The sequence below is a fragment of the Lycorma delicatula genome, chromosome 1 (assembly GCF_047948215.1).
Source record: "Lycorma delicatula isolate Av1 chromosome 1, ASM4794821v1, whole genome shotgun sequence".
In the NCBI taxonomy this organism is placed as follows: domain Eukaryota; kingdom Metazoa; phylum Arthropoda; class Insecta; order Hemiptera; family Fulgoridae; genus Lycorma; species Lycorma delicatula.
Window position 1 is genome coordinate 8,470,101 of NC_134455.1, and position 14,982 is coordinate 8,485,082.

The 14,982-nt window shown below is 32.3% G+C and overlaps 1 protein-coding gene across 10 annotated transcripts in view; it reads right to left on the bottom strand.

Moving 5' to 3' along the window:
• Mat89Ba (nucleolar protein 6 Mat89Ba) overlaps positions 1 to 14,982 on the bottom strand; it is a 153,194-nt gene that overhangs the window by 83,808 nt on the left and 54,404 nt on the right. For 9 of the 10 annotated variants that reach the window (XM_075364344.1, XM_075364864.1, XM_075364086.1 and 6 more), the window contains 3 exons: positions 13,146 to 13,317; positions 4,748 to 5,008; positions 1,404 to 1,586 (listed from right to left, as the gene is read on the bottom strand). In XM_075364344.1, coding sequence (XP_075220459.1) covers positions 1,404 to 1,586; positions 4,748 to 5,008; positions 13,146 to 13,274 — 573 coding nt within the window. In that variant the 5' untranslated portion in view covers positions 13,275 to 13,317. Of the gene's footprint in view, positions 1 to 1,403; positions 1,587 to 4,747; positions 5,009 to 13,145; positions 13,318 to 13,588; positions 13,682 to 14,982 lie in introns of those variants that run through there. The other variant, XM_075364784.1, reaches the window with a different exon arrangement.

Below are 14,982 nucleotides of genomic sequence, written 5' to 3' on the forward strand. Positions count from 1 at the left end.
AACTACATATCTTCATTTTTTTTTAAGAACACCCATTCAATAATTTAGTTAAAAAATTTCCTTTCACATTTTGTGAAAATCGGCATTTTGTGATTTTGTATACCTTCTCTTCCATACTTTTTGATCTGTTTACTTTCTTGCAGAACCACATATTTCAAGAGATATTCACTAGTAGATGGTGTATTAAAAAAATACCAATTTGGGTTTCAGTAAGAGCATGAATATAAGAGAGGCCATTCTGGCTCAGATAATTTCATATGCCAAGATTAAAAAGAAAAAAAGGCGTTACATGGACTTACAGGCAAACATGGCATTACTGGACTTGCAGCAAGCAACTGATAATTTAGAATGAAATAAAATGATTAATTTTTTGAGAAAATTAAGACTTCAGTATAGAAGTAGAATTATTTATAATCTATATAACAACAAAGGAAGATGAAGAAGGATCAGCTCTTATTCAGGAAAAGTGACAAGGACATAATTTGTAGTTAATTTTTTTTAGTCTTAAGATAGTTTTTCAACTTGTATACAAAAAAAGCTATATAGGAATTTAAAAATAAAAATTAAAAGCAGAAAAGCTAACAAAGGAGAAAAAATAAATGTATTAAGAATCAACCACTGATGACATTATCCTTTTGGCAAAACAAAAATAAAGAAATATGTCAATGGGGATTCAATATTGTGGGGAAACACAATATAACAAAAGTGGATGAATTTTATTATTTAGGTAGTAAAATCACAAAGGGCAGATGATATAATGCTAACATCAAATCAGATCCAACCCCACCCCCCACCCCAAAAAAAAGGAAAAAAGTAACTGCTGGAATTAAATGTACAGATCTAAAAATTAAAAAGATTCTTTTAATATCTGCATTGAGTGTAGTAGCAAAAAAAACTGAGTAGAAAATAATACAGGCCAATGAAATATGGTGTTACAAGATGGAAATTAAGTGAGTTAATAAAACTTGAAATGGAGAGGTCTTAAAGCACAAGCAAAAGGTGGGAAACTTTAGGCTGAATTTTGTAAAAAGTTGGACTAGGTTAGTCTGTATAAATGTATAATTTCATAACTGAACTGCAGTATGCAGAAATACATTTACAAAATGTCACACTGGATAGCACAAGAGTTGTTTCAAAGATTATGCCCAAATAATTAATGCAATGTTAGTCAGTGCCCAACAGTTGATTAGAAGATGAAATTTGACTCATGCTCTAAAGTAAATGAAGAGTGTTAACAGATTCTGAAATCTATCATAAGAATAACTAACTTACAATTTACAGCACACTTTGAGTACTGAAAAAATAAACTGAATATAAATACACCTCGGTAAAACAAAAAGATAGTTATTCAAACAAGAATTAAATATGTACACTGATACAAATAATATTAAAAATCCACTTACTTGTGGCATGGTAATGCCAATATCAACAGAGTAATTTGGCTGTAATGCAGAATCTGAACTAAATGAACCAATACATTTGACACATGCTGGCTTCATAAACTTAAATTTTGCTTTTGAATCTGTTGGTAATGAAGGCAAAGGATAGTGAACTCTCATAACACTTAACCAAGAATGATCATCAAGCTGTGGAGGTGAAAGTAACAATGTAATTATATCACTAAATAATTAATTAGTAGTAATACTAAAGACTTAATAGTAATACAATTAGATTGGATGATAAAACATTAAAGATTCTTGATCAGTATTTTATTCCTTACGTGAAATAAAATGACCATTTTATAAATTTTAAAATTATATGTAAAAAATACTTCCTTTCTACATGTAGAAAGTTGTTGAGTAGACAAAAAATTGCAAATTAGAAGTAATTTTTTGAAATGCTGTTCATTTTTTAAAATTTTATTTTAACTATAACCAACTGCTAATATACACATTAGCTACTATACTAAATTCAATAAAATGCAGTTATTTTTCAAAAGGGAAATTATAATACGATAAGAATTCATTTATTCTGGTGATTTGTAGGAACCAATTTACTTAACATGAAGTAGTTATGATAAATCATGTTCTTACTTTACATCATTTTATTTTCCATGGTGCTACTCGTATTAATATTCCAGATTATTGCCTGATCAAAAAATGCATATTGACAATTAAAATAAGTCCATAAAGAAACATACTGAATTAAAATAAACATAAAATATGAAACTGACGAAAACATACAGAACACAGACAAAAAAAAATCTCAACATTCATTCCCACATTCAAAGAAATTCAAAACAAAGATATAAGAAAGAGCAGTATAAAGAAGGCACAGGTTATAATTTAAACAAGAATGAGATTAAGGCATCCTATTCATAATAAAATGTGTTATAAAATAACAAAACTAAACAGAGTAGATTATGGAGTAAAATAAAATTACCAATATCCAGCATTACATCAAGAAATAATAAAATGAATCTAGGCCAGTGTAGAATTAACCACAAAAAATCCTAAATTTGAAGCAAAATTAAACAAATGAAATACAAAAAGAAATTTTTGTATGTATAATCAACAGCAACCAAATTAATATGACAACTTAAGAATCAAACATGAATTTTGAACTGAAAACTGGAAACCAGATATGCTTCACTTAGAAATTGAAACAATCTTCTGGTTATAATTTTTGAGATATGGCACTTCAAACTGTCTTGACTAGTTTGAATTTTTTGTCACAAGTATGTACACAATAAAAAAAAAAAATGCAACACTGTTATGTGATGGCAGCATTCAAAACAAATGTACACTACTAGACAACATGAAAGTTTGTGCTTCAGGTACCGGTAGAAGGTAATTTTTCTACCTAATTCTTGTAGTGATATTTACAAGGTGGCGCACAAAATGATCCAACATCTGGTTTTGTTAAAAAATATTTACTTGAATCGCAATACATAAAAGTAAAATACAATGTGTTTACTATATACCTGGAGATTATGTTCTGTTTATCACGGTTCAGTATGGCCACCATCACCACCATCTAGCAACTTTTTCAACACTGCACACCTCATTGATCAGCATTCTCAGTTCCATCATTGCATGAGAATGTTTAGGGAACATCTTTTCCTTTAGAAATTCTTCCAAGAAAATAGTCATATGAATTCAAATCAGGACTGTTTAAGGCCAGATTTGTCTACATACAAAATGATTTGAAATGACATTTGCGTTAAAAATTTCATGCAGAAAGTCTAACAACTTTAACTGTGTGTGGTCTGGCACCATCCTGCATGAACCAATCACTTTCTAATTGAAACCCTTTTGCAAAAAGCTGAGGAACAACATCATTATGCAGCATGTTTAGATAACATTCACTGTTCACTGTCTGTTCAAAAAAGAATGGCCCATTACCCCTTTGACTTGAGATAGCGGCCCATACCGTAATTCTTGGACCATACTGTACTTCTTGTGTGATGATGCACCTTTTCATGAAGCACGCGTAGATTTTCAGAAGCCCAAAAATGCACATTTTGTGCACCACAATGCTGGTGGCAGGTGATTTTAATGCCTGGTAGACTGAGAGAGGATCTGCCAGGACAAACGCAAGAAGTTCAGTGGTTATGGACGTGACTGCGACATTGGATTTAGTAGTGCTAAATGTTGGCGATGCATACACATTTCAGAGAGGACCCTTGGGCTCTATAATCGATGTAACTTTTACCTCCCTGAGCTTGCTGCCCGCATTGCAGACTGGAGAGTGTGGGAAGGCTATGTGGCCGGTGATCATCTAGCGATCTTGATAACGATCGCTGGCACCGGAGCTGCTGTATATGTGGGGGTCGCCTGAGTTCGATGAGGCTGGGGACACTCTGCTCGTGCATCTGATGGTGGACACTGGTAAGTGGTGTGACTATTTCAGATATCTGTCTTGACTGCTGTGTGGGTGTGTATCGCGTGGGTGTTATGGATGTTAGAAGCTTTGTCCTGTTTTCTGCAGGGTTCTTGTACGATTTTTTTGTCAGTGTTTGTATTTGACGTGCTGTATGTGTTGCTTCCAATGGTGTTGTTTATGTGGTGTGTGACATTTTTAGGTTTGTTACGACTGTGTGTGGGAACGATTTCCCCTTCTTCTGATGAAATGTTTTTATAAGCAGTCCCAGGAAAGGGGGAAGCCAAGGGTGGAGGTTTAGTCGGTAATTTAATCTTTATTATAAACTAGTGGATCAATTTTCACACCAATACAATGAATTTCATAACCAAAAACTTATACTTCTTAATAAACATTTTCCAAATGATAAGTCTGCTTGCTTATTATGATTAACTTTCTCATTTTATGTTTAAATTAAAATACACATTCATATGCTCTTGACCAAGGAAATGCTGAACTACTGTCAACAATTCTTCAAATCTTAACAAAAATAATAAGTGTAAAGAGTAAGTAAGACTAAACTTAGTCATAAATTATTAAAACAATTATCAAACATATTACAAACCATGTCATCATATTAACAAACATCAATAATAGAACCTTAAAATAATGTAACTTGTCTTAAATATAAAAAATAACTCAACATAACTGAAGGTAGATGATAAAGGCAGTTGCCAAACATTATATAAAATAAGATCAAATTTTGGCCGAGTAAACTGGTGATCACAAAAAAACAGCTAATATGATCTCAACTGTTGGCTACTTTTTAACTGCTACTTTCATAGCTCCAGCATAGAAATACATTTTCTATGTTAATTAGCAAGAATATGTTCTGAAAAGAAATATAATAAAGAAAACCTAATAAGTAAAAATGAATAATACAAACCGAATAAGTTGTTGAACTTTCTGGAATTTCAGATAAGAATTTTAAGAATTTTTCTAACCAAATTTTGATAGCTTTTGAATCCTTTTTTTTTGGTTTCACTTCAAGCAATACTTCTTCAATTTGCATACGGAACAGATTTGAATGAAACAGGCTTTCAGTTTCTTTAAGTCTAATAATTTCCTCAGCTGTTGGAGGTTTTCTGCTAATACTGATTTTTTTCTTCTTTTTTACTGATTCATGTTCACTTTCAACTGCTGATACCTGTCAGTCATAAGTACAATAAATATACAAGATAATACTACAGTATCTATATAAATAAATGCACCTACACATTTGTTAAAGCATACTGTACATTAAGCCAAGTGTAAGAATACTATATATAATTAGCCAGTAGGCATCTTAAGTTCTTGATTTTTTTCTTCATTTTAAGTTACTCCTACTACATAAATATTAACTTCAGAAGTCTAATGATTTATAGAAACGTATAAAAAAAACCCATAATCAAATATTTTACTGTCTGATTTCTGTATTTTTTTTGGCAATACTAAAAATGTAGCACAATGCTAAGTAACAGTGAAGATTTGGTAAAATTTGGCCATCAAAATGTTTTTTGCCAGTTAAGTCCCTGATAGGTTTAAATGTTAGACACATTGTACATTTTAATTATTTGTATGAAACTGCTTAAAAAAGTTAATATTGATGATATAAGGAATGGAACCAATACAGTGAAATTTAAGAACTAAGAAAATGACTTTTCCAGTACAATTGCTGATTTTATCCACTACATGAAACAATTTATCTATTAATTGACGGTAGGAAACTCCTAGCATCCCTTACTTCTGTTGTATATATATATAGTTCACAGTTCAATAATCATAACTTTTTTAGCTGCCTGTACATAAAATTTGTGATTTGCTATTTAGTTTTTATGGAAAAAATAAACTTCAACTGAGATTCATTAGGTTTAAAGCAGTTTATGAATATAATGTGGTGTGTGCTGTGAAAATGTGACAGTATCATGAATTTCTTAACAGTCAGGCAACTATGAAGGAGTATGAATAAAAGAGCAGGTGAAGTGATTCCAGGTCAAATAAACAAGGTGAATAGCCATTCACATGTACAGGATGTTGATGAAAAGATTGGTGCGCCCCTCCCTCTTCTAACTCATGGACAAACGCTGAGAGCCATTTGAGAACACTTCATAACTGAGGCAGATCTGGTGAAAGTCATAAGTAATGAGGAGAGAAGATTCAGTATGAATGAACTTCTATGGGGGATATCTAGGACGAGCATGAACAAAAGCCCAGGACGGAGTGCCAGGAAGCTTGCTAAAAGGATTGATGGTGTTGTGCCCCTGGCTCGTTTTGATGGCTCTTAATAAAGCTTTGGGGAACATCTTCCCAACCCTTTGGAAGCAGAAAGGACTGATACTGATTCCAAACCTGACCCTGGCTGGACAAGCCTAGACTTATCGCCTGATATGTCTGTTGCCAACATTCAGCAAATTGTATGAGCGACTCCTTGCAGAGAGAACCTGGATAGAGCTACAGAAAACTGGCGGCCTTTTACCAGCACAATTTAGTTTTGTTAGTGGTAAATCCACAGTAGATGCATTAGGCTGTGTGAAGACCTGGATAGATTCATGTAGGGCCGTCACATGGAGGACCAGGAAGACTCCTTTACTGGTCCTCCTAGACATATGCAATCCCTTTAATAGTATACCATGGGCGGCGATTATGGATGAGATAGAGCAAAGAGAAATCAGCCCTTATATCAAAGTGGTGTTAAATAGCTACTTACGTGAAAGAGGTACTGATGGAAACTGAAGAAGATGAGGTACAGTTCCTTATGCAGGGAGGTATGCCCCAAGGCTCCATACTAAGCCCATCATTATTATGGAATATCACATTTGACAGGGTGCAGCGGCTTAATTTCCCAGGCAATGTGTTGCTGATAGGTTATGCCAATGATTTGGCTCTGTTAGTCTCTGGGCAGGAGAGATGGAACAAGCAGCCATCAATTCGGTGATCAGAAGAATCAACACTTGGCTTCAAGACAAAGGACTACAGCTATCTTCTCTTAAAACTCAAGTTGTGGCAGGGATGGGCCGGAAAAATAAGACAAATTAGTGTCAGCGTTGATGGAATACAAGTTGGTATGATGCCACAAGTTAAATATCTAGGTGTTTGGTTTATACAGAATGGCTTACTTAGTAAACATCTTCAAGAAGTTGTAAACAAATCTGAAAAAGCCATTAATTCTCCAAGTCACTTAATGGGCTCCAAATGGGGGCCATGGTCTGATAAACACTGATTATTGATGGCGGCTGCCACAGCAGTGATATTGTACGCAGCACCTACATGGTACGAAGCCCTGGAGAAGAAAGAAAATGAGAGAAGACTGACCTCACTGCAGCGCCGCACAACGATAAAAGATTTCTGTGGCCTATAAAACAGTGTCGGCAGAAGTTTTGGCGGGAGTACCTCCTATTTGGTTGGTGGTCCTGCATAGAAAACGAAGATATGAAGGAATGTCCAAGACAGATACCAAGAAATTATAACATCAGGAATGGCAGGAGGCACGCTCGGGCTGATGGACGAAACGGATGATACCTAGGCTGGAACCATGGCTGGAGAGAGGTCATGGGGATGTGGGTTATTATATTACCCAGCTCCTCTCAGCCCATTGGGAGTATGGTGAATACCTTCATCATTTTAGGTGAAGGGAGCTGTCCAACTGTATGTATTGTGAGGCCTGATTGACTCGCCTGAACATACATATTACGAGTGTCATAGATGGGTTGAACTTAAACAACAACATGGATTGGAGTGGATTACACCAAATTCCACGGTGAAGTGTATAATTGAAGGTATCACGGAATGAATAAGATTGAATCGTTGGTGACAAAAATTATAAAGACGAAAGAAGCCAAATACAGTCAATGGCGAATGGTTTAAAAAAAAATTTCTCAGTGATGGATCAGGAACTGGGAATGGCATAGCAGGGCCGGACCTCCCGTCCCAAAGCCTGAGGCAGGCAAAAAAATCAAGACTGAATCCCAGCTGGCAGGGTGGGGAACATAGCTGGGCCTGGTCTAACCCCCGCTTTGTTAGTTAGAGGCAGGCTCATGAAGAAAAGAAAAGATTCAGAATTGGCAGGCCGACCTGCCATGCCGGCAGGTGGGAAGACCCATTAGAGTCGGAGGACACTCCTCTGAGTTGAGTTATTCCTCATGATTGACTGCAGGACCAACCTAGGAGAGCTGAAAAAAAAAGAAGCCATTCACAACCCGACCAACCGGGGTTTTCATGAAATTTGGTATGAATTAACTGTTGATAAAGTTATTATCTGATAATATAAAGTTAGAGATCTGAATTTCAGATCTCTATTGTTAACCATTTTGTTTTTACAGCTCTTCAAATTTGCTGGAAAATGGCAAATTTTGACTTGTGGCAATAGTGTTCGGTTGACATAACTTTAATATTTATTACCATAGAATGATGCAAATTTGAAACTGCGACTGTACTGGAATCAAGAGAAAAAATAAAATGTGTATCAATGTTTTAACAAAAAAATATTTTTTGAGGTGGTAAATACTTACATTTTTGTTGGCTGAACTTGCAAATCAAATAAAACATCTTGCAAATCAAAACTAAAAGTAATGAGGTAATATGTTGCTCATTTGTTTTGTCTAGTAATAAGAAAATAGTATACCTCAACTCAATCAAATGATGTAATGCAATTACATCATGACTTGGAGCATTAATACAAACTGAAAGACAAAATGTATTGAGGGTTACTGTATCAATAGTTCAGTTTTAGACTGTAACTGTTTTAGTGTAAATAATATTAAATATGACCTAAAATATTTTATTTATTTAAACAACTTATTTGTGAAATAACATGATGTAAGAAAGCATAAGCACTGTAAAAATATGTCTGCCCTGAAGTCAAGATATTCAGTGTTCATTTATTGATTGCTAAGTGTTGGTGTAGTTACATAGTTTTTTTTTAAGATACAAAGTTAGGTATCTTTTAAAGTACGACAAACTTTTTATAATAATAAATGTTGTAACCCATTCCAAGAAGTATGTCATAATAATGGTACTAAGAATTTAAGAAAAGTGTTACCATGCATGAAAGAAAAAAATCCAAGTTTAGAAACTGATTTGAAGATTTGTGATAAGTGTTGGAAAAAACTTGCCTCAATTAATAATAAAGCTTCAGAAGAAGCAGGTGTAGATGATGGTGAAGAAGCCCTTTATGATGGAACAAATTATGCATTAGACAGACTCAATCAGAGTCTAAAATCAGAGTATTGAGGAATCACCTGAAAGCTCTAAAAGATTGCAAGAGAAAACATATCTTGCCAAAAAGATTACAAAACCTGAGTCATCAAGGAGGGAAAAATATTCAGTGTAGCTAGTAAAAACGATGAGACTTCATCTCAAGTTGAATCTGACAGCGAAATCCTAGTACAGTTGAAAGAAAAATTTAATTGTACAACAGATGTAAGTCTTAAAATAGCAATTCTTACTCTTCTTCTTTCTTGAAGTTGGAGCATTAAAAAAGTGAAAGATGAATTCCCAGGCAGTACCAATTACATGACACAACAGACAAAACAACTAGTTAAAGAACAATGGATTCTATCATCACTGAACCCTAAATCTGTAAAGTGTCTTGATCAAAACATAGTTGGATGTACTAAGGCATTTTATAAATCAGATGATGTAAGTCATGTAATACCAGTCAAAAAAAGATTACCACAATCAAATCAATCACCTTGTGAAAACAGAGAGTGAAAACAGTTAAAAAAACGACTAGTACTGGCTAATCGTAAAGAGATAATCAACAGTTTAAAAAAACTCATACAGGTATAAAAATTGGGTTTTCTACCTTTGCTGCTTTTCATCCTGTTTTAGCAGGTGGTATTGGAACTCATAGTGTATGTGTGTATGTTATCGATCAGAACATGAAATTAATGTTTGAAGGATATAAATAAAATTATTTAACAAAAGAGTGCTGCAATTATTTCACTTCTAAACACTCTGAGGCACAAATTATTTGTAGTAAAATTTGTTATATTGGCGAGAGTAAGAATTGTCAAGATTATGACAATTTTAAAAACATTCAAGATTCAATATTTGTTGAAAATTCTGTGGACAAAATAACTTTTAACCAATGGATATCCAACTGATCGTTCAAATTTATAAACAGTAGAGAACACAGAAGATTTTATTGAAATGTTTATTGAAAAATTATCAATTCTCGTTCCCCATTCATTCGTTGCTTCTCAGAAAACTTCTTAAAAATCTAAAAACTGTAAATGAATCCTGAATCTTTATTACATTATGTGACTTTGCTGAAAATTATTCATTTAAGCTACAAAATGAAACCCAAGGATCACTGGAACAATCAACAGGCTACAACTCATTCTTTCGCTATTTATTTTAAAAGCCAAGAATATGCAGAAAATGTTAATGATAATTTAGTTGTTCTGTCTGACTGCCTTAAGAATGACAAAATATCAATTCATCTATTTTAAAAAAAAACTAAGACAATTTTTAAAAGAAAAGTATAATATTGTGAATTAACTAATTTACTTCTCAGATGGCTCAGTAGCACAATATAAAAATCGTCAAAATTTTGTGAATTTAATATATCATAAGGATGACTTTGGTGTTGAGGCAAAATGGCATTTCTTTGCCACATCACGTGGGAAGAGTGCATGTTATGGTCTTGTGGTACTCTCACAAGATTAGCAACAAAAGCAAATTTACAATGCCCATATCAAAATCAAATGACAGCAGTCGCTCAGCTTTATGATTGGGCTCAGTCAAATATTAAAAATATGAATTTCATATTTGTTTCAAATGAAGAGTATTAGATAGAAGAAAAGTATTTAGCACCTCGTTTAGCAAAAGGGTGGCGATCCCAGATACTCAAAAGTTGCATGCTTTTCTACCAATCAGGAAAGGGTATCTTAAAACAAAAATTATTTACAAAAATGAAGAATGTGAATAATATTTCATGAAACATTTACATGAAGGAGAGTTCTGCATGAAACAGAAATTGGTTTTCCTTAACTTTCTAATATAAAAAATTCTGTCACGTGCACTTATAATGGTGCTTAGTGGCTGGCTTGTGTATTATCTACAAATGAATTGACAGAAGAAGTGGAAGTAAGTTTCCTTTACCTCCTTCTTATGTTTTTCCAGCACAGTGATATTCTAATATTACCTTGACAGGAAGCACTAACAAAAGTTAGTCTGAAAACTGCTGCTGGACATTATCTGGAAAAGAAACTACTCAGGCAAATGAAAAAACTACAGCGAAATTATAGGTATTTCAAATAAGCACGTTAACATTCTTTTAAAATCTAACTTAATACTAATGTTATTGGTATAATTTTTAAGAAGCAATAATGAAGGCCAATGAAAATATCAGATTAGATATATTAAATCATTATTATAAAAAATCTTTTTTAAGAAACATTACTTTCAAAAATTAATCAGTACATTAGCTTTAATCAATACATAAGTGTATTTTATCAGACTACTGTTAAAATTAATGCAAATTCAAATATTTATTAAAAACAACAGCTACTGGAATGAAACAGTTAATTTAAGAATACATAAAACTTAAATTAGAAATTTTTATTGATTTGCCTTACTTTTTGTATATTGTGTAACATTTTAAGATGGTCAAAACATCCAAATCATAAATTCCATAACTGTAATTATTTAAAGACATACATTATTGTATTTTAATTATTAGTCATACAATTATTACTTATATTACTGTAGCTTCTTGAATTAGCAGAAGTGAGTCTTGAGAATTATATTTTATACATAATTTATTTTACACTTGAGTTTTTTTAGATAATTTAAATATGTATGAGATTTATTATTTTACTTAAAATTATTAACTTAATTTCACTTTTAAGCATAATGTGTAATAATTTTCAACCACATTTTGACTTAATTAATATTCATTTCGGTCTTGTTATAAAACTATTTAGAAACAACTTTAAAAAAAAGTAAATTTTGCTAAAACATTGGTATAAATTTTATTTTTTATCTCCTGATCCCAAAGCAGTCCCAGTTTCAAATTTTCTCAACCGTTTCATAGTACAATGATGAATAACACATTTTTTATTAAAAAATTGAAGACCTGTTTTTTCTGAAATTTAAGGTCAAATGTCAAAGGTGGTGACCATGAAATACAAATTTATGTAAACATAGGCTAATTGAATATTACATTAAAAAGCATCATATAAGCTTTAAAATAAGACCAAGTTTATTATTTTACCTAATAAATAACAATGTTATATTGACCTAACATTACTGCTACCACTTGCCATTTTCCAGCAAATTTGAAGGGCTGTAAAAACAAAACAGTTAATGATAGAGATCTGAAATTCAGTATTTTCTCATAATTCTATCAACACTTAATTCATGCCAAATTTCATGAAAATCCCAGTTGATCAGGTTGTGGACCTTGTTGATTTTTAACATGGAATGGCCTGGCATCCTTCCATACCAATATATCTTATCCCTAACAGTTGAAAAAGATTTTCATGGTAGCTGTGACACAATACTCAAACTTAATCTTTAACATAGGACAATCTGAGACTGTACAGCTAAAATAGGTACACTACTACTGTATAACAACACTGTAACACAAAGAATCTTCAGCAAAGCTGAGTGGACAATTTTCCAACACCCAGTCTATAGCCCTTATCTGATCCCCTTCATATTTCTACTATGTTTTAGCATCAAAAATTTACCACTGTGGTATAAAATTTAAGTCAGGTAATGAAGTCAAGTATGAAAATTGCAACATCATGTTCCTAGATTCACTTTAAATCATGAATTTCTCACGAAGACAACTTACAAGGTAACCATGTTGAGAAAAGTAGATGTATTACTTTCCAAAACGTACTTATTTTTATAAAAATTAACATTGGGAAAGCAGTAGTTAGAAAACTTATTTTATGAGTTCTTTAATAAAATGAATAAGATTCCTTTAAAAGAAATTTCTTACGCTCTCAGTATCTTCTTTAGGAACGTAATATAATAAATACATTTCTAATTAAAACATATCAATATATAGTATTATTTCTCTATATTGTTCATAATTGACCCAGTAACAATAATAATTGTTTATTTAGAAAACTATAGGCTGACACCCAGTAACAGTTACAGATGGATGAAATTTTGTAACACGTGCAAAATACCATGCCTGACCAGGATCCAAACCTGAACCTTTGAATCAAACCTCCAGAATGAATTAAAAATTGAAAATATTTAAAATAAGAAAATTATTTTGAATCATTAGCCATAAAATAAATATTACACAGCTAATAAACAGTTTACAAAAAATATAGTTAACAAACCTCGTCAATTTTTCTCTTTGTTATCTCCACTACTGCTGTTTCAATTTCGTTTTCAACTTCAAATTGCAATTCTTCATCACGATCTAAATCAAATTCTTTAACTTCACCCTCTTTTTCCTCATCAACCATTGTCACTGGGTTACTTTAGAAACTTAGCAAGTCAGTAAGCTACCTGTAAAAACACTGATTTCTAAAAATAATAACTACTTTTAAAACAAGAAAAAAGTTTATACTACCGAAACTTGGGAAAAAATTTTTAGAATATTTTTCACTACATTAGAAAGATTATTATATAAAAATTATACATTCCAAACATAAAATTCAAACGTTATTAAATTCCAAATATCAACAGAACAATATTACAAGTAAGTTTAACGTTATTAGAAATTGTAAACATAAGTATTTGTAAAAAAAAAAGCATTTAATACACTCAAAAATGCTACCATAAAAAATTAATTCTAGCCAGTGTAATTCGATTTACAGAAAAACTTAAATAGCTTGTTCCACAAATTGCAACGCGATCAAACTAACCTATAACATTGTAATACGTCAAATATTTTAACCTACAAATGTTTCACGTGCACAGACGTAAAATTTCCCTGTGAGAGAAATACAATATTTCTCTCACATAATATTTCTGATTTTTTTTGTTTTTTTTAAATTATGACAAATTTTAAAATGAGAATTATTTCTTAAGCCTGAAAAACGGGTATTAATAATGTATTTTACAGTCCACCTCAATGTTAATCGTCTACAATCTTTTTTTAAGCGTGTGAATCATATGCTGTTTACTTTAAACCTATTTATTTATTATTATAACAAAATTACATTATAAATGCTGACAAATAAGAAACAAACAAATTGTTATTTGAAAAATCAAAACTTCTGTCTTTAGTCAGTACATATATAAACTGGTTTAGTTTCTTACTCGACTGCCCAAAAAGGAGGAGTGTAATGTATTTAGGGTGTATGTATGTTCCACCGAAGCAGCTCAACCGCTGAACCGATTTAGATGTACGACCCCACGTTGGTGTCCCTACGTTACCGGAAGTCCCACATGCTATATATATATATATATATATCTTATGTTGAAATAAATTTAAACAATCGATCAGATGAATGAGAGATTTTTTAATAACACGCATGTTAACGCTTCATTCTAAAGCTCGTATCCATACGTATGAAGACGTATTGCTAGTTGTTTACACAACTCCCCAAAAAAGAATGTAATGTGTATTTATTAGGGTGTACGTATTTTTATTTTTGTTCCATTGTAATAGCTCAACGGCTGAACCTATTTGGATGTAAGACTCGTTGAATTCCTTACATTTCTGGAGTGTCATAAGCTATATATATTTATATAAATGTACAAACACAAACATATATATAGAAGATTACCCGTGCGGACAAGAATATTACAAAATTTTACTTTTTTTAAATTCGTCCGGAAGATCTCGCGAGCAAATAGTACCTAAGCAAAAAAAAAAAAAAAAAAAATTAAAGATCTCGCAGGCAAACGTATCTAAGCTCCGACACTTTCTTAAGTGGTCAGAAAAAGGACTGTGATAAAATGCATTAGTGAATACGTGTAAAAAATAAAATTCTTCCTAACATGATCCTTCCACGTCAAACGGCGATAAAGGTAAAAGCCCAGTTACCGTACCGTACTAAGTTGAGGTATCCTGACACCGAGATTATGAGATTTGGTAACATTTTAATGGTTGTTTATGTTTGTAATTCTGATTATGTATTACATGAGCGAAGTCGTGACCGGGAAATCTGAAAATAAATTAATGGGTCTTATCTACCCAAACGATTGCTCTGAAGCAATTACAAT